This window comes from Microcaecilia unicolor, chromosome 4, assembly GCF_901765095.1.
Source record: "Microcaecilia unicolor chromosome 4, aMicUni1.1, whole genome shotgun sequence".
NCBI classification, from domain to species: Eukaryota; Metazoa; Chordata; class Amphibia; order Gymnophiona; family Siphonopidae; genus Microcaecilia; species Microcaecilia unicolor.
This window is the reverse complement of record NC_044034.1, coordinates 44,732,427-44,747,186: the sequence shown is the minus strand read 5'-3', so window position 1 is coordinate 44,747,186 and position 14,760 is coordinate 44,732,427. Positions and strand designations below refer to the sequence as shown.

At 42.6% G+C, this 14,760-nt stretch overlaps 1 protein-coding gene across 5 annotated transcripts in view; it reads left to right on the top strand.

Annotated features, from left to right (window-relative positions):
* MRE11 (MRE11 homolog, double strand break repair nuclease) overlaps positions 1-14,760 on the top strand; it is a 165,028-nt gene that overhangs the window by 83,410 nt on the left and 66,858 nt on the right. For all 5 annotated transcript variants that reach the window (XM_030200202.1, XM_030200203.1, XM_030200200.1 and 2 more), the window contains exons 14-16: positions 6,071-6,133; positions 9,866-10,058; positions 10,939-11,028. In XM_030200202.1, coding sequence (XP_030056062.1) covers positions 6,071-6,133; positions 9,866-10,058; positions 10,939-11,028 — 346 coding nt within the window. The remainder of the gene's footprint in view (positions 1-6,070; positions 6,134-9,865; positions 10,059-10,938; positions 11,029-14,760) is intronic.

Below are 14,760 nucleotides of genomic sequence, written 5' to 3'. Positions count from 1 at the left end.
GTGGATCTTTTCGCCTCTCAGACCAACCACAAGCTGCCTCTGTTCTGTTCCAGACTTCAGACACACGGCAGGCTAGCGTCAGATGCCTTTCTCCTTCATTGGGGGACCGGCCTCCTGTATGCTTATCCTCCCATACCTTTGGTGGGGAAGACCTTACTGAAGCTCAAGCAAGACCGCGGCACCATGATTCTGATAGCGCCCTTTTGGCCCCGTCAGATCTGGTTCCCTCTTCTTCTGGAGTTGTCCTCAGAAGAACCGTGGAGATTGGAGTGTTTTCCGACTCTCATTTCACAGAACGACGGAGCGTTGCTGCACCCCAACCTTCAATCCCTGGCTCTCACGGCCTGGATGTTGAGGGCGTAGACTTCGCTGCGTTGGGTCTGTCTGAGGGTGTCTCCCGGGTCTTGCTTGGCTCTAGGAAGGATTCCACTAAAAAGAGTTACTTTTTCAAGTGGAGGAGGTTTGTCGTTTGGTGTGAGAGCAAGGCCCTAGAACCTCGTTCTTGCCCTGCACAGAACCTGCTTGAATACCTTCTGCACTTATCAGAGTCTGGCCTCAAGACCAACTCAGTAAGGAATCACCTTAGTGCGATTAGTGCTTACCATTATCGTGTGGAAGGTAAAGCCATCTCTGGAGAGCCTTTAGTCGTTCGATTCATGAGAGGCTTGCTTTTGTCAAAGCCCCCTATCAAGCCTCCTACAGTGTCATGGGATCTCAACGTCGTCCTCACCCAGCTGATGAAACCTCCTTTTGAGCCACTGAATTCCTGCCATCTGAAGTACTTGACCTGGAAGGTCATTTTCTTGGTGGCAGTTACTTCAGCTCGTAGGGTCAGTGAGCTTCAAGCCCTGGTAGCTCATGCTCCGTATATCAAATTTCATCACAACAGAGTAGTGCTCCGCACCCACCCAAAGTTCCTGCCGAAGGTGGTGTCGGAGTTCCATCTTAACCAGTCAATTGTCTTGCCAACATTCTTCCCCAGGCCGCATACCCGCCCTGCTGAACGTCAGTTGCACACATTGGACTGCAAGAGAGCATTGGCCTTCTACTTGGAGCGGACACAGCCCCACAGACAGTCCGCCCAATTGTTTGTTTCTTTCAACCCTAACAGGCTAGGGGTCGCTGTCGGGAAACGCACCATCTCCAATTGGCTAGCAGATTGCATTTCCTTCACTTACGCCCAGGCTGGGCTGGCTCTTGAGGGTCATGTCACGGCTCATAGTGTCAGAGCCATGGCAGCGTCAGTGGCCCACTTGAAGTCAGCCACTATTGAAGAGATTTGCAAGGCTGCGACGTGGTCATCTGTCCACACATGCACATCACATTACTGCCTCCAGCAGGATACCCGACGCGACAGTCGGTTCGGCCAGTCGGTGCTGCAGAATCTGTTTGGGGTGTAAATCCAACTCCACCCTCCAGGACCCGAATTTATTCTGGTCAGGCTGCACTCTCAGTTAGTTGTTCTTCGTAGGTCAATTTCTGTTGTACCCTCTCCGTTGCGAGGTTCAATTGACCTGGGTTCTTGTTTTGAGTGAGCCTGAAAGCTAGGGATACCCCAGTCGTGAGAACAAGCAGCCTGCTTGTCCTCGGAGAAAGTGAATGATACATACCTGTAGCAGGTGTTCTCCGAGGACAGCAGGCTGATTGTTCTCACCTACCCTCCCTCCTCCCCTTTGGAGTTGTGTTTCATATTTTATTGCTTGTCATTCAACTGGCGGGAGCGGTCGCGCACGGGCGGGAAGACGGCCGCGCATGCGCGGTGGGCGTGCCCTGCGTGCCGACCGTCCCGCGAAGCCTTTTCCGGTTGGTGGGGGCTGCCGCGGACGTCACCCAGTCGTGAGAACAATCAGCCTGCTGTCCTCGGAGAACACCTGCTACAGGTATGTATCATTCACTTTCCACGCTAGTGTATGGGTATTTCAAATCCCCATAGGATTTGAAACAATAATGAAAATTCACTTATACTTTTACTTTATCGTTCCCCCTGAAAAATTACCCACAGGAGTGTGTCTGTTTTCTATGGGAAATTTTTTTCTGTTGAAAATGACTGCCCTCTTTCTCTCCCAAGGGGAGCATATTTTCTTACTTTGGTATTTACTGTACAAATGAATAGATTGGACTGTTGTTATTCACTTTAATGACCTTCCTCTCATTCTCCTGACCACTTACATGGGTTCAAAATACTGTGATCAAATTGATTTTCCATTCTTGAAAATTTGACCATGTCACCTCATTTCTCGAATTAGCTGCTGGTTAGGTACTGTATCAAATTTAAAATTCTCATTATGGCCCATTGAGCTTTTCAAACTGTCTCACACTCCTCCTGCATTATTTGTGTGTCCCCGATATGGGTCATTCATTTGATATACCACCTTTATGTGGTACAACCAAAGTGGTTGCTGTTTACTCGTGGATACAAACTACGCTCAGAGCTTTTATCACAAAACACAAAGGTCTTCTTTAAGGACCCCCTTTTCCACACCAGGACTCGACATCCAAGTACAGAGCATCAAAGACTCCTGAGGCAGGCCTGTGGCCAAAACACAGATCTTTGTTGAGTCTGCAATAAAGTTCAGGTGTGTTCAACTTAGTTGCCCCAGTCTCTGAAGTCATTGGTTCTCTTCCCACTCCTTCTTTGTGTATTCTGTTCGTGGGATTTTGTTGTTCATCCACCCAGGTGGATTTCGTATCCTCCCCTCCCCCCCCCCAACCAAAGTGGTTTACATACATTATATAAAAGTACTTTCTCTGTCCCTAGTGGGCTCACAATCTAAGTTTTGTACCTAGGGCAACGGAGGATTAAGTGACTTGGCCGGAACTGTGGGGCTAAAACGGATTTACACGAGAGGACAGTGCAATTAGGAACATGAACTCTAGTATAAATATAATTAGCATACTGGGATTTATGAAAACCAATCTTAAGTTCCATTATGGATCCAAGTCCACAGCCCCAGTTATACTGACAAGCAGCTGACACAGGTATTATAAATATAGATAGCTTATTTAGTTAGCAGCAGGTAAAAATAAAATGATAATAAACATGTGAGAGCAATGCGCAAATGCAAGATTGCCTAGAGAAAAAGCAGTGAGAACCTATGCCCACAACTGTTGGACCACCTATATATCCCCAGCACTACAAAATAAGAATAGTTACAACTTGCTTAGTGAGCCTGTTTCTTCCTCCCGGGGCACTGACATGCTGCAGATGCAAGCTGTGAGGGGACCATCTCTGAGGAGATGCAGGGTAGTGCAAAGATGATCTGCATGGTGCTGAGAGATTTTATGAGCTGACGAAATGTGAAGCACTGACAACTTGGATCCAATTGTCACCAGATAACCTCTTGCATCAGTTCTTGGAGGCAGTGCCGTAGCGAGGGTGGGTAACACCCGGGGCGGTTTGCCGCTGTGCACCCCTCCCCCCCGGATGCAGCACGGCGCACCCCCCCCCCCCCCCCCCCCAAGAGCACACGCTTACCAAAGCAGGCGGGAGGGCCGCTCCGCCCCGAGTGCACATCGCTAGGAGCTGCGTCGGCTCCTCTGGTTCCCTGCTCTCTCTGCCCCGGAACAGGAAGTAACCTGTTCCGGGGCAGATAAAGCAGTGAACCAGTGGAGTCGACGGCCCACCGCCCCCCCCCCCCCCACGCCACTGCTTGGAGGTCATTGTAACCCCAAAAATTAACACACAGTGCTCTTTGTTCCAGACATCTTGGCTCCACAAACCCCCAAAACGTCATCTTTTACGTCAAATGTCTGCGGTATTGTCCTTATCTCGGGTACACACCATTTTTTGGGGATGATAAAGTACAGGAGTTGCATCACTCAGGTAGGCCACAGGCATCCTCCTGGCTGCTGAGGAGTGTATACCAACTTTTAAACCAAATCTATAGTGTGTAGTGCAATAGATTCTTGCAGGAGAGTTTTAACTAGCCAGGGTCTGTATTGTAGTAGTATGTAGGTGTTTCACCCCCACAGAACCACAGTGGGAATTGAACTCTGTTCCCCTGGTTCTTATCCCACAATATTAACCATTAGGCTACTCTTCCACTCCTTGTTTATGTTTTCAAGAACATAATTGTCTTGTGATACTACTGCTATCAGTGCCCAGACTTGATACAAAGAGAGATGGCCTTTTCTCTTTGGATTGCTCTTCCATGGTCTCTCCAGCAAGAAACTAATTTCAAGAAATTAAGGAAAGGTTTAAAGGCACTTCTTTTCCCCCATTTTCTAAGGACTAATCTTTGCGGGGGGCATAATCAGATGAGTAGCAGCTGCTTCTATTCCTTTTCCGCGCCTCTTCCCAATAAAATCTTAATTTTCACTCTCCTTGTCTAGGATTATGATTAACATTTTTGGGCTGCCAGCATAGCAAGTTTAAAATAAACATGAACTCAACAATGCAGGCAGTAACCAAAGTCCCTCTTTCCATGAGTAAAAAAAACAGTTTAACCCATGGAAGTACCTTCTTTTGCCCACTCCATATATAGTGTGAACTGTATTCTAGAGAATGTTTTAAAGCAGTTTGAAAGCACATCTCCTTGGGAAACAGTTTTACTAAAAGGTACTTTTACTGTACATTGAGGTTGTCCACCATACTCAAAATTTCATCAGGTGAAGGATAAGAGTAATAAGCATATTGGGTCAGACCAATGATCTATCTATCTCAGTATCCTTCCAACAGTGGTCAATCCAGGTCACAAGTACCTGGCAGAAATCCAGTTAGTAGCAGTGGCTTCCCCCATGTTCATCTTGATAACAGACTATAAACTTTTCCTCCAGGAACTTGTCCAAACCTTTTTTAACCCAGATACGCTAACCGCTCTTACCACATCCTCCAGCAGCGAGTTCCAGAGCTTAACTATTCTTTGAGTGAATTTGTTTTTAAAGTATTTCCATGTAATTTCATTGTGTCCCCTGATCTTTGTACTTTTTGAAAGAACGAATAATTGATTCACTTCTACCTGTTTTACACCACTCAGGATTTTATAGACCTCAGTATCCCCCCTCAACTGCCTCTTCCAAGCTGAAGATCCCTAATCTCTTTAGTCTTTCCTTATATGGGAGGAGTTCCATCCCCTTTATCATTTTGGTCGCTCTTTTTTGAACCTATTATAGTTCTTCTATATCTTCTTTGAGATACGGTGACCAGAATTGAATGTAGTACTCAAGGTGAGGTCGCACCATGGAGCAATACAGAGGCATTATAATGTTCTTGCTCTTATTTTGCATCCCTTTCCTAATAATTCCTAGCATTGTTTGTTTTTTTTGGCTGCTGACGCACACTGTGCAGAAGATTTTCAGAGTATTATCTACAATGACACCTAGATCTTTTTCTTGAGTTCTGACTCCTACAGTGGACCCTAGCATCAGGTAACTATGATTCGGATTATTCTTCCCAATGTGCATCACTTTGCATTTATCCACATTAAATTTCTTCTTCCAGTTTCCTAAGGTTTTCCTGCAGTTTTTCAAAATCCGCATGTGTTTTTGACAACTTTGAATAGTTTTCCATCTTCAAATTTAATCACCTCCCTCGTCATTCCATTTTCCAGATCATATATAAATATGTTAACTAGCACCGGTCCCAGTACAAATCCCTGCGGCTCTCCACTATTCACCCTCCATTGAGAAAGTGACCATTTAACCCTACCTTCTGTTTTCTGTTCAGTAAGCAATTCCTGATCCACAGAAGGACATTGCCTCCTATCCCATGACTTTTTAATTTTCTCAGGTGTCCCCCATGAGGACTTTTCTGTAGAGTGCTTCAGGTAGAACAAAGAACTTTTTATTGCAGAGTTATTATTTTTCCTGTGAAGAGTAAGTGCTGTTCCCTGCAGGAACATTTCAGCTTGGCCTATTTCAGCTAGCTTAACCTGGTGGTTCAGGACGAGGTGTTTTTTTTTGTTGTTGTTTTTGTTTAGCTTCTAATTGAACTCTGTACTGTGTGAGTGTAGTGTAACCATATCAAAATGTTGTGCATCTTTATCATGAATATAGTAACAGTGCATTGTGTGTTTAACCAGTGAAATACATTTTTCTCTTCTCCCAATCTCCCATGTTTTCTGTAATCTAGGTTCGACGATTTAGGGAAACAACAAGGACGAATTCTGCTGAGGAGGATGAAGAAGTGCGAGAGGTAGTTTTCTGTCATGGTTCATGCATGTTTCTAAGTGGTAGTGGGGGTGAGGGTGTGCAGGAGGTAATAACAGAGATGGAAGCAAATGGGAATAGTATTATAAGAGGAGGGTTAGGAGCCGGTGGTTTGGAAAGAAGCAGAGATGCAAGTTGATGACTTAGAGGCATATTTTCAAAGCACTTTGGGAGGCTAAGTTCCATAGGTTTCTATGGAACTTTGGGAGGCTAAGTGCTTTGAAAATATGCCTCTTAGTCTGTTATGGTTCCTGGTTACTTGTACTTCTTATCATTTTGGTAAGCCTACGATTATAGTAAAGGAATTGTAACAGGTGAGAAGTATTTAGATAAAAGACATTTTCTGACTTTATATGCCATCAGTTTTTCTTTTTAAATAAGGAAAATGATAATGGGTTTCTTTTCTTACAAATGTCTTAATAAATAGCCCCAGTTTTGAAATCCAAAACAAAACATGGGATATACTATCTATAATTGCACACTAGAGGAAATGTCACATAATCCCACTTGAAAGGTAACCCGCAGTGTCAGCATATGCTTAGAACCCAAAATGTATGCAACAGATCAAAGCAGTTTCATAAAATATGTGCTCTGTATAGTGAGGGTCCATCATTTAAACATCTGGGCCTCTCTAGATGATTAAAGGCTGCCAATAAAATAACCACCATAGACAGAAAACACAGAGCAACAGGAGTTAGAAAGAAAAGAAAGGTGACTAACTTAAGGACAAATTGCATGTGGAATTGGAAAGGGTCCATGAACATGATCTCAGCTATCAGATGATGGTAAGCGGGGGAAAGAGCTGAGGTGCAGAAACTGGAGAGTGAGCAGTTGGAAAAGAAGACGAGATCAAGACAATGGCCATTCTGGTGAATAGGAGTAATGGAGTACAGCTGAAGGTTAAAGGAGGATGCTAAAGCAAGAAACTGAGAGGTATAAGAGTCAGAGGTATCATTAACATGAATGTTAAAATCCCCAAGGATGAGGGAAGGAGATGATGGTTCAAGACCAATTTACTTCAATTGTTTGAAGGAGTAAACGTGGACAAAGGGGAGCCGGTTGATATTGTGTATCTGGATTTTCAAAAGGTGTTTGACAAGTTACCTCATGACAGGCTACAGAGGAAATTGGAGGGTCATGGGATAGGAGGAAATGTCCTATTGTGGATTAAAAACTGGTTGAAGGATAGGAAACAGAGAGTGGGGTTAAATGGGCAGTATTCACAATGGAGAAGGGTAGTTAGTGGGGTTCCTCAGGAGTCTGTGCTAGGACCGCTGCTTTTTAATATATTTATAAGTGATTTAGAGATGGGAGTAACTAGTGAGGTAATTAAATTTGCTGATGACACAAAGTTATTCAGAGTCGTTAACTCCCGACAGGATTGTGAAAAATTACAGAAGGACCTTACGAGACTGGGCGACTAAATGGCAGATGACGTTTAATGACGTTTAATGTGAACAAGTGCAAGGTGATGCATGTGGGAAAAAAGAACCCGAATTATAGCTACGTCATGCAAGGTTCCACGTTAGGAGTTACAGACCAAGAAAGGGATCTGGGTGTCGTCGTCAATAATACACTGAAACCTTCTGCTCAGTGTGTTGCTGCGGCTAGGAAAGCGAATAAAATGTTGGGTATTATTAGAAAACGTATGGCAAACAGGTGTGAGGATGTTATAATGCTGTTGTATCACTCCATGGTGCGACCGCACCTTGAGTATTGTGTTCAATTCTGGTCGCCGCATCTCAAGAAAGATATAGTAGAATTGGAAAAGGTGCAGCGAAGGGCGACTAAAATGATAGCGGGGATGGGATGACTTCCCTATGAAGAAAGACTAAGGAGGCTAGGGCTTTTCAGCTTGGAAAAGAGACGGCTGAGGGGAGACATGATAGAGGTATATAAAATAATGAGTGGAGTGGAACGGGTGGATGTGAAGCGTCTGTTCACGCTTTCCAAAAATACTAGGACTAGGGGGCATGCGATGAAACTACAGTGTAGTAAATTTAAAACAAATCGGAGAAAATCTTTCTTCACCCAACACGTAATTAAACTCTGGAATTTGTTGTCGGAGAACGTGGTGAAGGCGGTTAGCTTAGCAGAGTTTAAAAAGGGGTTAGACAGTTTCCTAAAGAACAAGTCCATAAACCACTACTAGATGGACTTGGGAAAAATCCACAATTCCAGGAATAACATGTATAGAATGTTTGTACGTTTGGGAAGCTTGCCAGGTGCCCTTGGCCTGGATTGGTCGCTGTCGTGGACAGGATGCTGGGCTCGATGGACCCTTGGTCTTTTCCCAGTGTGGCATTACTTATGTACTTAGGAGTCAAAGTCATTGAGAAAGGAAGAAAGAGACATCAGGTGGTCGATGTGACTGCTACTCGGAGAGGAAAAGGAGTGAATAGACAGATGGAAGAAAAGCAGTGAGTCTGAGGTGGAAGAAGAGGTTGAAATCTACAAGAGGGTGAGAGTAGTAGCCCGACATCACCTCCGCAGCCAACCTAGTGAGGTATATTGGAGAAAAGGTAACCTCCATGACACAGGGCAGCAGCTGAAGCAGAGTCTTCAGGGCAAAGCCAAGTCTCAGTTAGTGCAAGCAGATGGAGAGTACGAGAGATAAAGAGGTTGTGGATGTAGGAAAGCTTGTTGGAGACAGAGGGGGCATTCCACAGGGCATATGAGAAAGAGAAGAAGGAAAGAGTAGAGGAACAGAAATTAGATTGGAGATATTGCAGTGTGATTTGCACGAGTAGGGTGAGAGCTGATTGGGATTGATATCCCCAGCAGAGAGCAGAAGAAGGAGCAAGAGAGTACAGAGAAGAGTAGAAGAGGCATGACGATAGTGACAAAGATGAATGGAGATGGTTGAATGAAAGGAAGAAAATGTTGAAGCTTGAGAGCTGAGAAGGGAGAAGACAAAGGGGATGGTGAGGCGGTGAAAGCAAGAAGGTGGACAATGTGGTCCTGAGATATACAGTGGTTTCAGATGGAGAAAAAGATTGGGAAGGGACAGTACTGGAGTCCTTGGGAATAGCAGAAAGAAAATAAAACCTGTAGAGAAAATATTTTGGGTGTCATTAGGCTCCTGGCACCTGGAGCAGTGGACCTGGGAGTCACCCCAGAGAATGAAGGGAGGATATGCAGATGGGCAGCCATCTGGAAGGCAGCTGGTGGAAGCGCTAGGCACTTGGAGCGGAGGTCCTGGGTGGTTTGGTGTGGACTTGGGAGTCATCTCAGAGAAGGCTAGGAGAGTAGAATAATTTCCTTCTAACTAGAAGTAGGGAAGAATGTGACAAAATATGGAATATTTAAGTAGAAACTTGCAAGAGCTATTAATGAGTTGATCTGTGCCTCTGTCAGAATTCTGGTATCTCCATGAACTTGAGGGCTGCCAGGGAGACATTAATTCAAGATAAAATAAGAGGCTGTGGAATAAAAAGCTGTGATTATATTTTTGATGGCTGGCTGAAAGGATGATGGAGCTATATAGAGAGTTAAAATTAAGGGGAAAGTCCAGTCTGTGAATGAAAGCTCAGAGCACCATAGGCCCAATAGAGAGAAGTGCCAGTAGAGAGGAAAGGAAGAACTTGTTGCCAGGTCCAAAAAGAATTCTGCTATGATCTCTTATAGATTTATTATAAACCTGCTGAGCGTGAATATGTTTTTCATAAATGCTGTATACAACACACACTGTACCATTAAATGATAATATTCCTCACAGGCTATGAGCCGAGCCAGATCTCACAGAACAGATGTAGAGGACCTTGCCATTGTCTTCAGTGATGATGACATGATACAAAAGGGAGCTTCAGACACTGATGACAGTGGCCCAGCAGTATCTGGCAAGATAAGAGGCAGAGGTCGAGGAAGAGGGCAAAATCCAGCATCAAGAGGGACATCAAGGAGAGGAAGAGGTGAGCAGGTTTATAAATCCATCCAACTATAAATGCAGAAGCAGAGCAAACAGTGCTCTATGAGAGGAACATTATGGTCCTAGCAAACAGATAATAGTGTTGAAATTCAGAACTACAGAGGTCCAAGTAGCCACACTGCTGCACTCTTTTGAGTGATAATTACATCACTAGTGTTTTTCTAGGACATTATCCTATAAATTTGTAAACAGTGTTTTTCCTAGCTAGAAATATAGTGTCATAAGATTCCAGCATTCTATGACACACTAGGAGACAAGATTACATTACTGGTGTGCAGAGAAACAAGATTAGAAGCTACAAGCGAAATGAAAATTTGGATGAGGATCTGTAAACTTGAGACATTTTAGAATGTATGTGTCTTTGAGATAAGTATTGTATACATGTTACTTTTTAAATAGGTACAGATTTCCCACAGTGTACTATGATTAAAAGATCTTTCAACATGTTTTTAAAACCATATTGAGAGTAAGTTACCAACTTAAAACTGAGTTGGTGAGTACTTTAAAATGTGTGAACTATTCTGGTGCTATATTTTGAGTAATTATTAGGTGATGCTATGAGAGCCATTTGTGATGCAATGACAATGTGAAAAAGTGCTGATTTATGTTAGCTAAGCTGCCCCAGCTGAGAATTTTCAGACTTTTGGGAATCTAGTTTCAAGCATAATCTCCCCATAATGATTTTTTAAAATTTAGTCATCTTTCATTCTGATTGTACATTGAACAGATGCCAAGGTAAGGAATACTATTATTTCAATGAAACACTATAACTATAGTAGTAATTTGAGATTTTTTTTCAACTGGGGGCACAAATTGTATGACATAAAGACATGACAGTGTGGAATGTAAATTTTTCCTTACAGGAAATGTGAGCCAAGAACCAACTAAAAGTGGGAGGAGGATGTCTAAAGCACCGATGACTATGGCTACCAAGACTATGCCAATTATGGATGGTATGTGTATAGCAGATTGGCTGTTCACTCTTCTGTACTGACAGAATCAAGCTGCAAGTGATACCTTTTTAATGAAGGAACATATATCAGTTTTATTTATCTTTCAAGAACTGCACTCTTCATCAGATCAAATAAATAACAGGTTAAAACTAAGAATGCTTAAGCCCAAATATGCAAGTAAATCGCAGGTTTTCTTGGGGGGAGGGAGGAAATGGGATTACAGAATACTGAGTGGTGCAGAACAAGTAAAGGTGAATCTCTTCAGCAAGGCATACAATGAGAACTAATAGCCACAATAATCTACCCGACAATCCACTCAATTAAGATAACTCATCTACTATAGCTACCTAAATCACTCCTCTCCTTCCTCTTTCACCCTCATTTAACCTCTACACAACATTAAATGTATATGTCACCTTGCAATGACAATGTTAACAAAACTATGTGAGCCACATTGAGCCTGCAAATAAGTGGGATAATGTGGAATACAAATGCAATAAATAAAGTTGAATCGATTTTTTTTTACTCTTTCAAAAAGTACAAACACTAGGGGACACTCGATGAAGTTACATGGAAATATTTTTTCACTCAATGAATAGTTAAGTTCTAGAACTTGTTTCCAGAGGATGTGGTTACAGCGATTAGCGTATCTGGGTTTAAAAAAGGTTTGGACAAATTCCTGGAGGAAAAGACTATAGAGATAGACATAGGGGAATCCACTGCTTTCCCTGGGATTGGTAGTATGAAATGTTGCTACTATTTGGGTTTCTGCCAGGTGCTTGTGACTTAGATTGACCACTGTTGGAAAGAGGATACTCGGTTAGATGGACCATTGGTCTGACCCAGTATGGCTATTCTTATGTTCTTAAGACTGATCTGGTAGCAGATCAGGGCAAAGATTGACAGATATAGCAGGATTGGTTGGTAGTGGTTAATGAAACCTTCCTGCCTATTAAGATCTTTTGGGGATAATGTTTTAAATTACTTAAATGTGTAGAACAGCTTTTTAACATGCACTAGTAGGTGCTTGTGAAATTACCCAGGCCTGTACATGCATAAAAGTATGTGATAAGAAAGCAGCAGCTACATTTATGTAGTACCCGCCCTAATTCTATACTCTTGTGTGCACATTTTCGCGCTTAGCATGCAAATGTGCACGTGCAGGTTACTGAATAATGGCAGTTACATAAGGTAATTCTTAAATTAGGCACTAATTGGTGATAATTGAAGTTAATTTAATTGGCAATAATTGGCACTAATTTGTAGTCCCATCCATAGCTGCCCTTAATTGGAATTCTATAAACAGCGCACAAAATCTCTAGCACGTAACTGCAAGAGGGTGCACATGTGGGAAGGGCATGGGCAGATCAATGGTGTGCCAGGCAATTAAGTTTATAGAATACCAGCAAGTATACGGGTTTCTGCCAACATTCAGGCACAAGCATTTTCACAAACCATTGACATGATGTAAGTGCTCTTGACTAAAATTAGGTATTAAAATGGCATCTTAAGCTAGTATTCTATAACCTTAATTACATGCATAATTACAGATACAGAATTTACATTTAGCGCCCAGTATTTTAGCGCTTAACTGTAGGTAATCTTTATAGAATTACCCCCTATATGCATAAGCACTCTTGAGGACAGAGCATGAGTAGACCTGAGATAGAATCAGCATTTATGCATATGTCTTATAAAATACCTGCTTAGCATGCATACATGCAGATTCTTACAGGTGTGTGCATGCATCAGTTGCTCCTGCCTTAGAGCAGGCATAACATTGTGCAGCAGTTTGGCGCATAGGCACAAAATATGTGCCTTTCCTGCCTAGTCACCCTGTTATCAAATTACACTCCTTATGTTTGTGAGGTAATTGAATAACTTTGTCTCATCAGCAAAATTAAAGTTTTAAATCGCAAGATGATTGCAAACAATTTGCAAGAGGACCTTACGAGACTGGGAGACTGGGCATCCAAATGGCAGATGACATTTAATGTGAGCATGTGGGAAAGAGGAACCCGAACTATAGCTACGTAATGCAGGGTTCCACATTAAGAGTCACCAACCAGGAAAAAGGATCTAGGTATCATTGTTGACTGTATATTGAAACCCTCTGCTCAGTGTGCAGCGGTGGTGAAGAAAGCAAATATAATAACATTTTTAGGAAAAGAATGGAAAACAAAATTGAGGATGCTATAATGCATTTGTGTGACTACACCTTGAATACTGTGTGCAGTTCTGGTCACTGCAACTCAAAAATGATGCAGTGGAATTAGAAAAAGTTCAGAGAAGGGCGATGAAAATGATAAAGGGAATGGGATGACTTTCCTATGAGGAAACGCTAAAGCGGCTAGGGCTCTTCAGCTTGGAGAAAAGACAGCTTGAGGGGGACATATGATAAGAGGTATATAAAATAATGAATGGAGTGGAACAGGTAGATGTGAATTGCTTGTTTACTGTTCCCAAAAATACTAGGACTAGCAGGCACACCATGAAGCTACAAAGTAGTAAATTTAAAACAAATCAGAGAAAATTTCTTCACTCGGCATGTAATTAAACTCTAGAATTTGTTGCCAGAGAATGTGGTAAAAGTTAGCAGGGTTTAAAAAAGATTTGGATATCTTCCTAAAAGAAAAGTCCATAAGCCATTATTAAGATGGACTTGGGGAAAGCCACTGCTTATTTGTAGGATAAGCAGCATAAAATGTACTGTTTTCGGATCTTGCCAGATACTTGTGACCTGTATTGGCCGCTGTTGAAAACAGGATACTGGGCTTGATGAACCTTTGGTCTGTCCCAGTATGGCAACGCTTATGAAATTCTGAGGTTCCCTCTCAGCATCTGGATCACAAGGTTACTGATGTGGTGGTTTGCCAAGAAACAATTCCCTCTTAGTAGGAATAGCCTAATGGTTAGTTCAGTGGCCTGAGAAGCAAGGCAACTGGGTTCAATTCTCACTGCAGCTTTTTGTGACTCTGGGCAAATCAGTTAACCTGCATTAAAATATCTAATCTAATCTAAGCTGTGGTTTATATACTGCACTCATCCCAGCAAGAGGTTCTGGGCGGTTTACATTGTGATAGTTACATAGAATGGAATGGAGTCGCAGGAGTCTGAAGGAAGAAGTGAGAGCAGGGAAGGAAGGAAAGTTCGCTATGAAGCATGTAGGTATGGACCTCTAACGAAGGTAGAGCTGGTTAGTGTTTGTCAAAGAGTAGTCTCTTCACTTTCCTGCAGAAGCTCACTCCTTGCAGATTGTAGTAGGTAAAGAATTCCATTCAATAATGGCGCGAAGGGAGAATATGGAGTTTGTCTGATGCTTGAGTCTCACGTTATTTAATGCTGGATACTTCAGGAGTACGTTGCCAAGCAGACAGGTCAATTTATAGAAACTTTGTGAAAAGTGTGGAGACAGCAGTTCAGAAGAGTTCCCATGTAAAACTTGGAAGACTAGATATGGATTTGAAGGTGATTGGAGCTCAGATTCATAGCCAGTTCATACTTTTGAGATGTCCAGTGACACTTTCGAATTTTTCTAGTCAGAAGATCATTCTCACCTCTGTGTTCTGTAGAAGCTGTAGTGTAGTGAGCAATCTGTTGTTTAGGCCAATGAGTAGGGAGTTACAGTAATCTGGATTGGAAATGACCAGCATCTGCACCAACACAGTGAAGTGGGATTTTTGAAAGAAGGGTCTTATCAGTCTCAGTTGACGGATTCAGAAGAGAGATTTC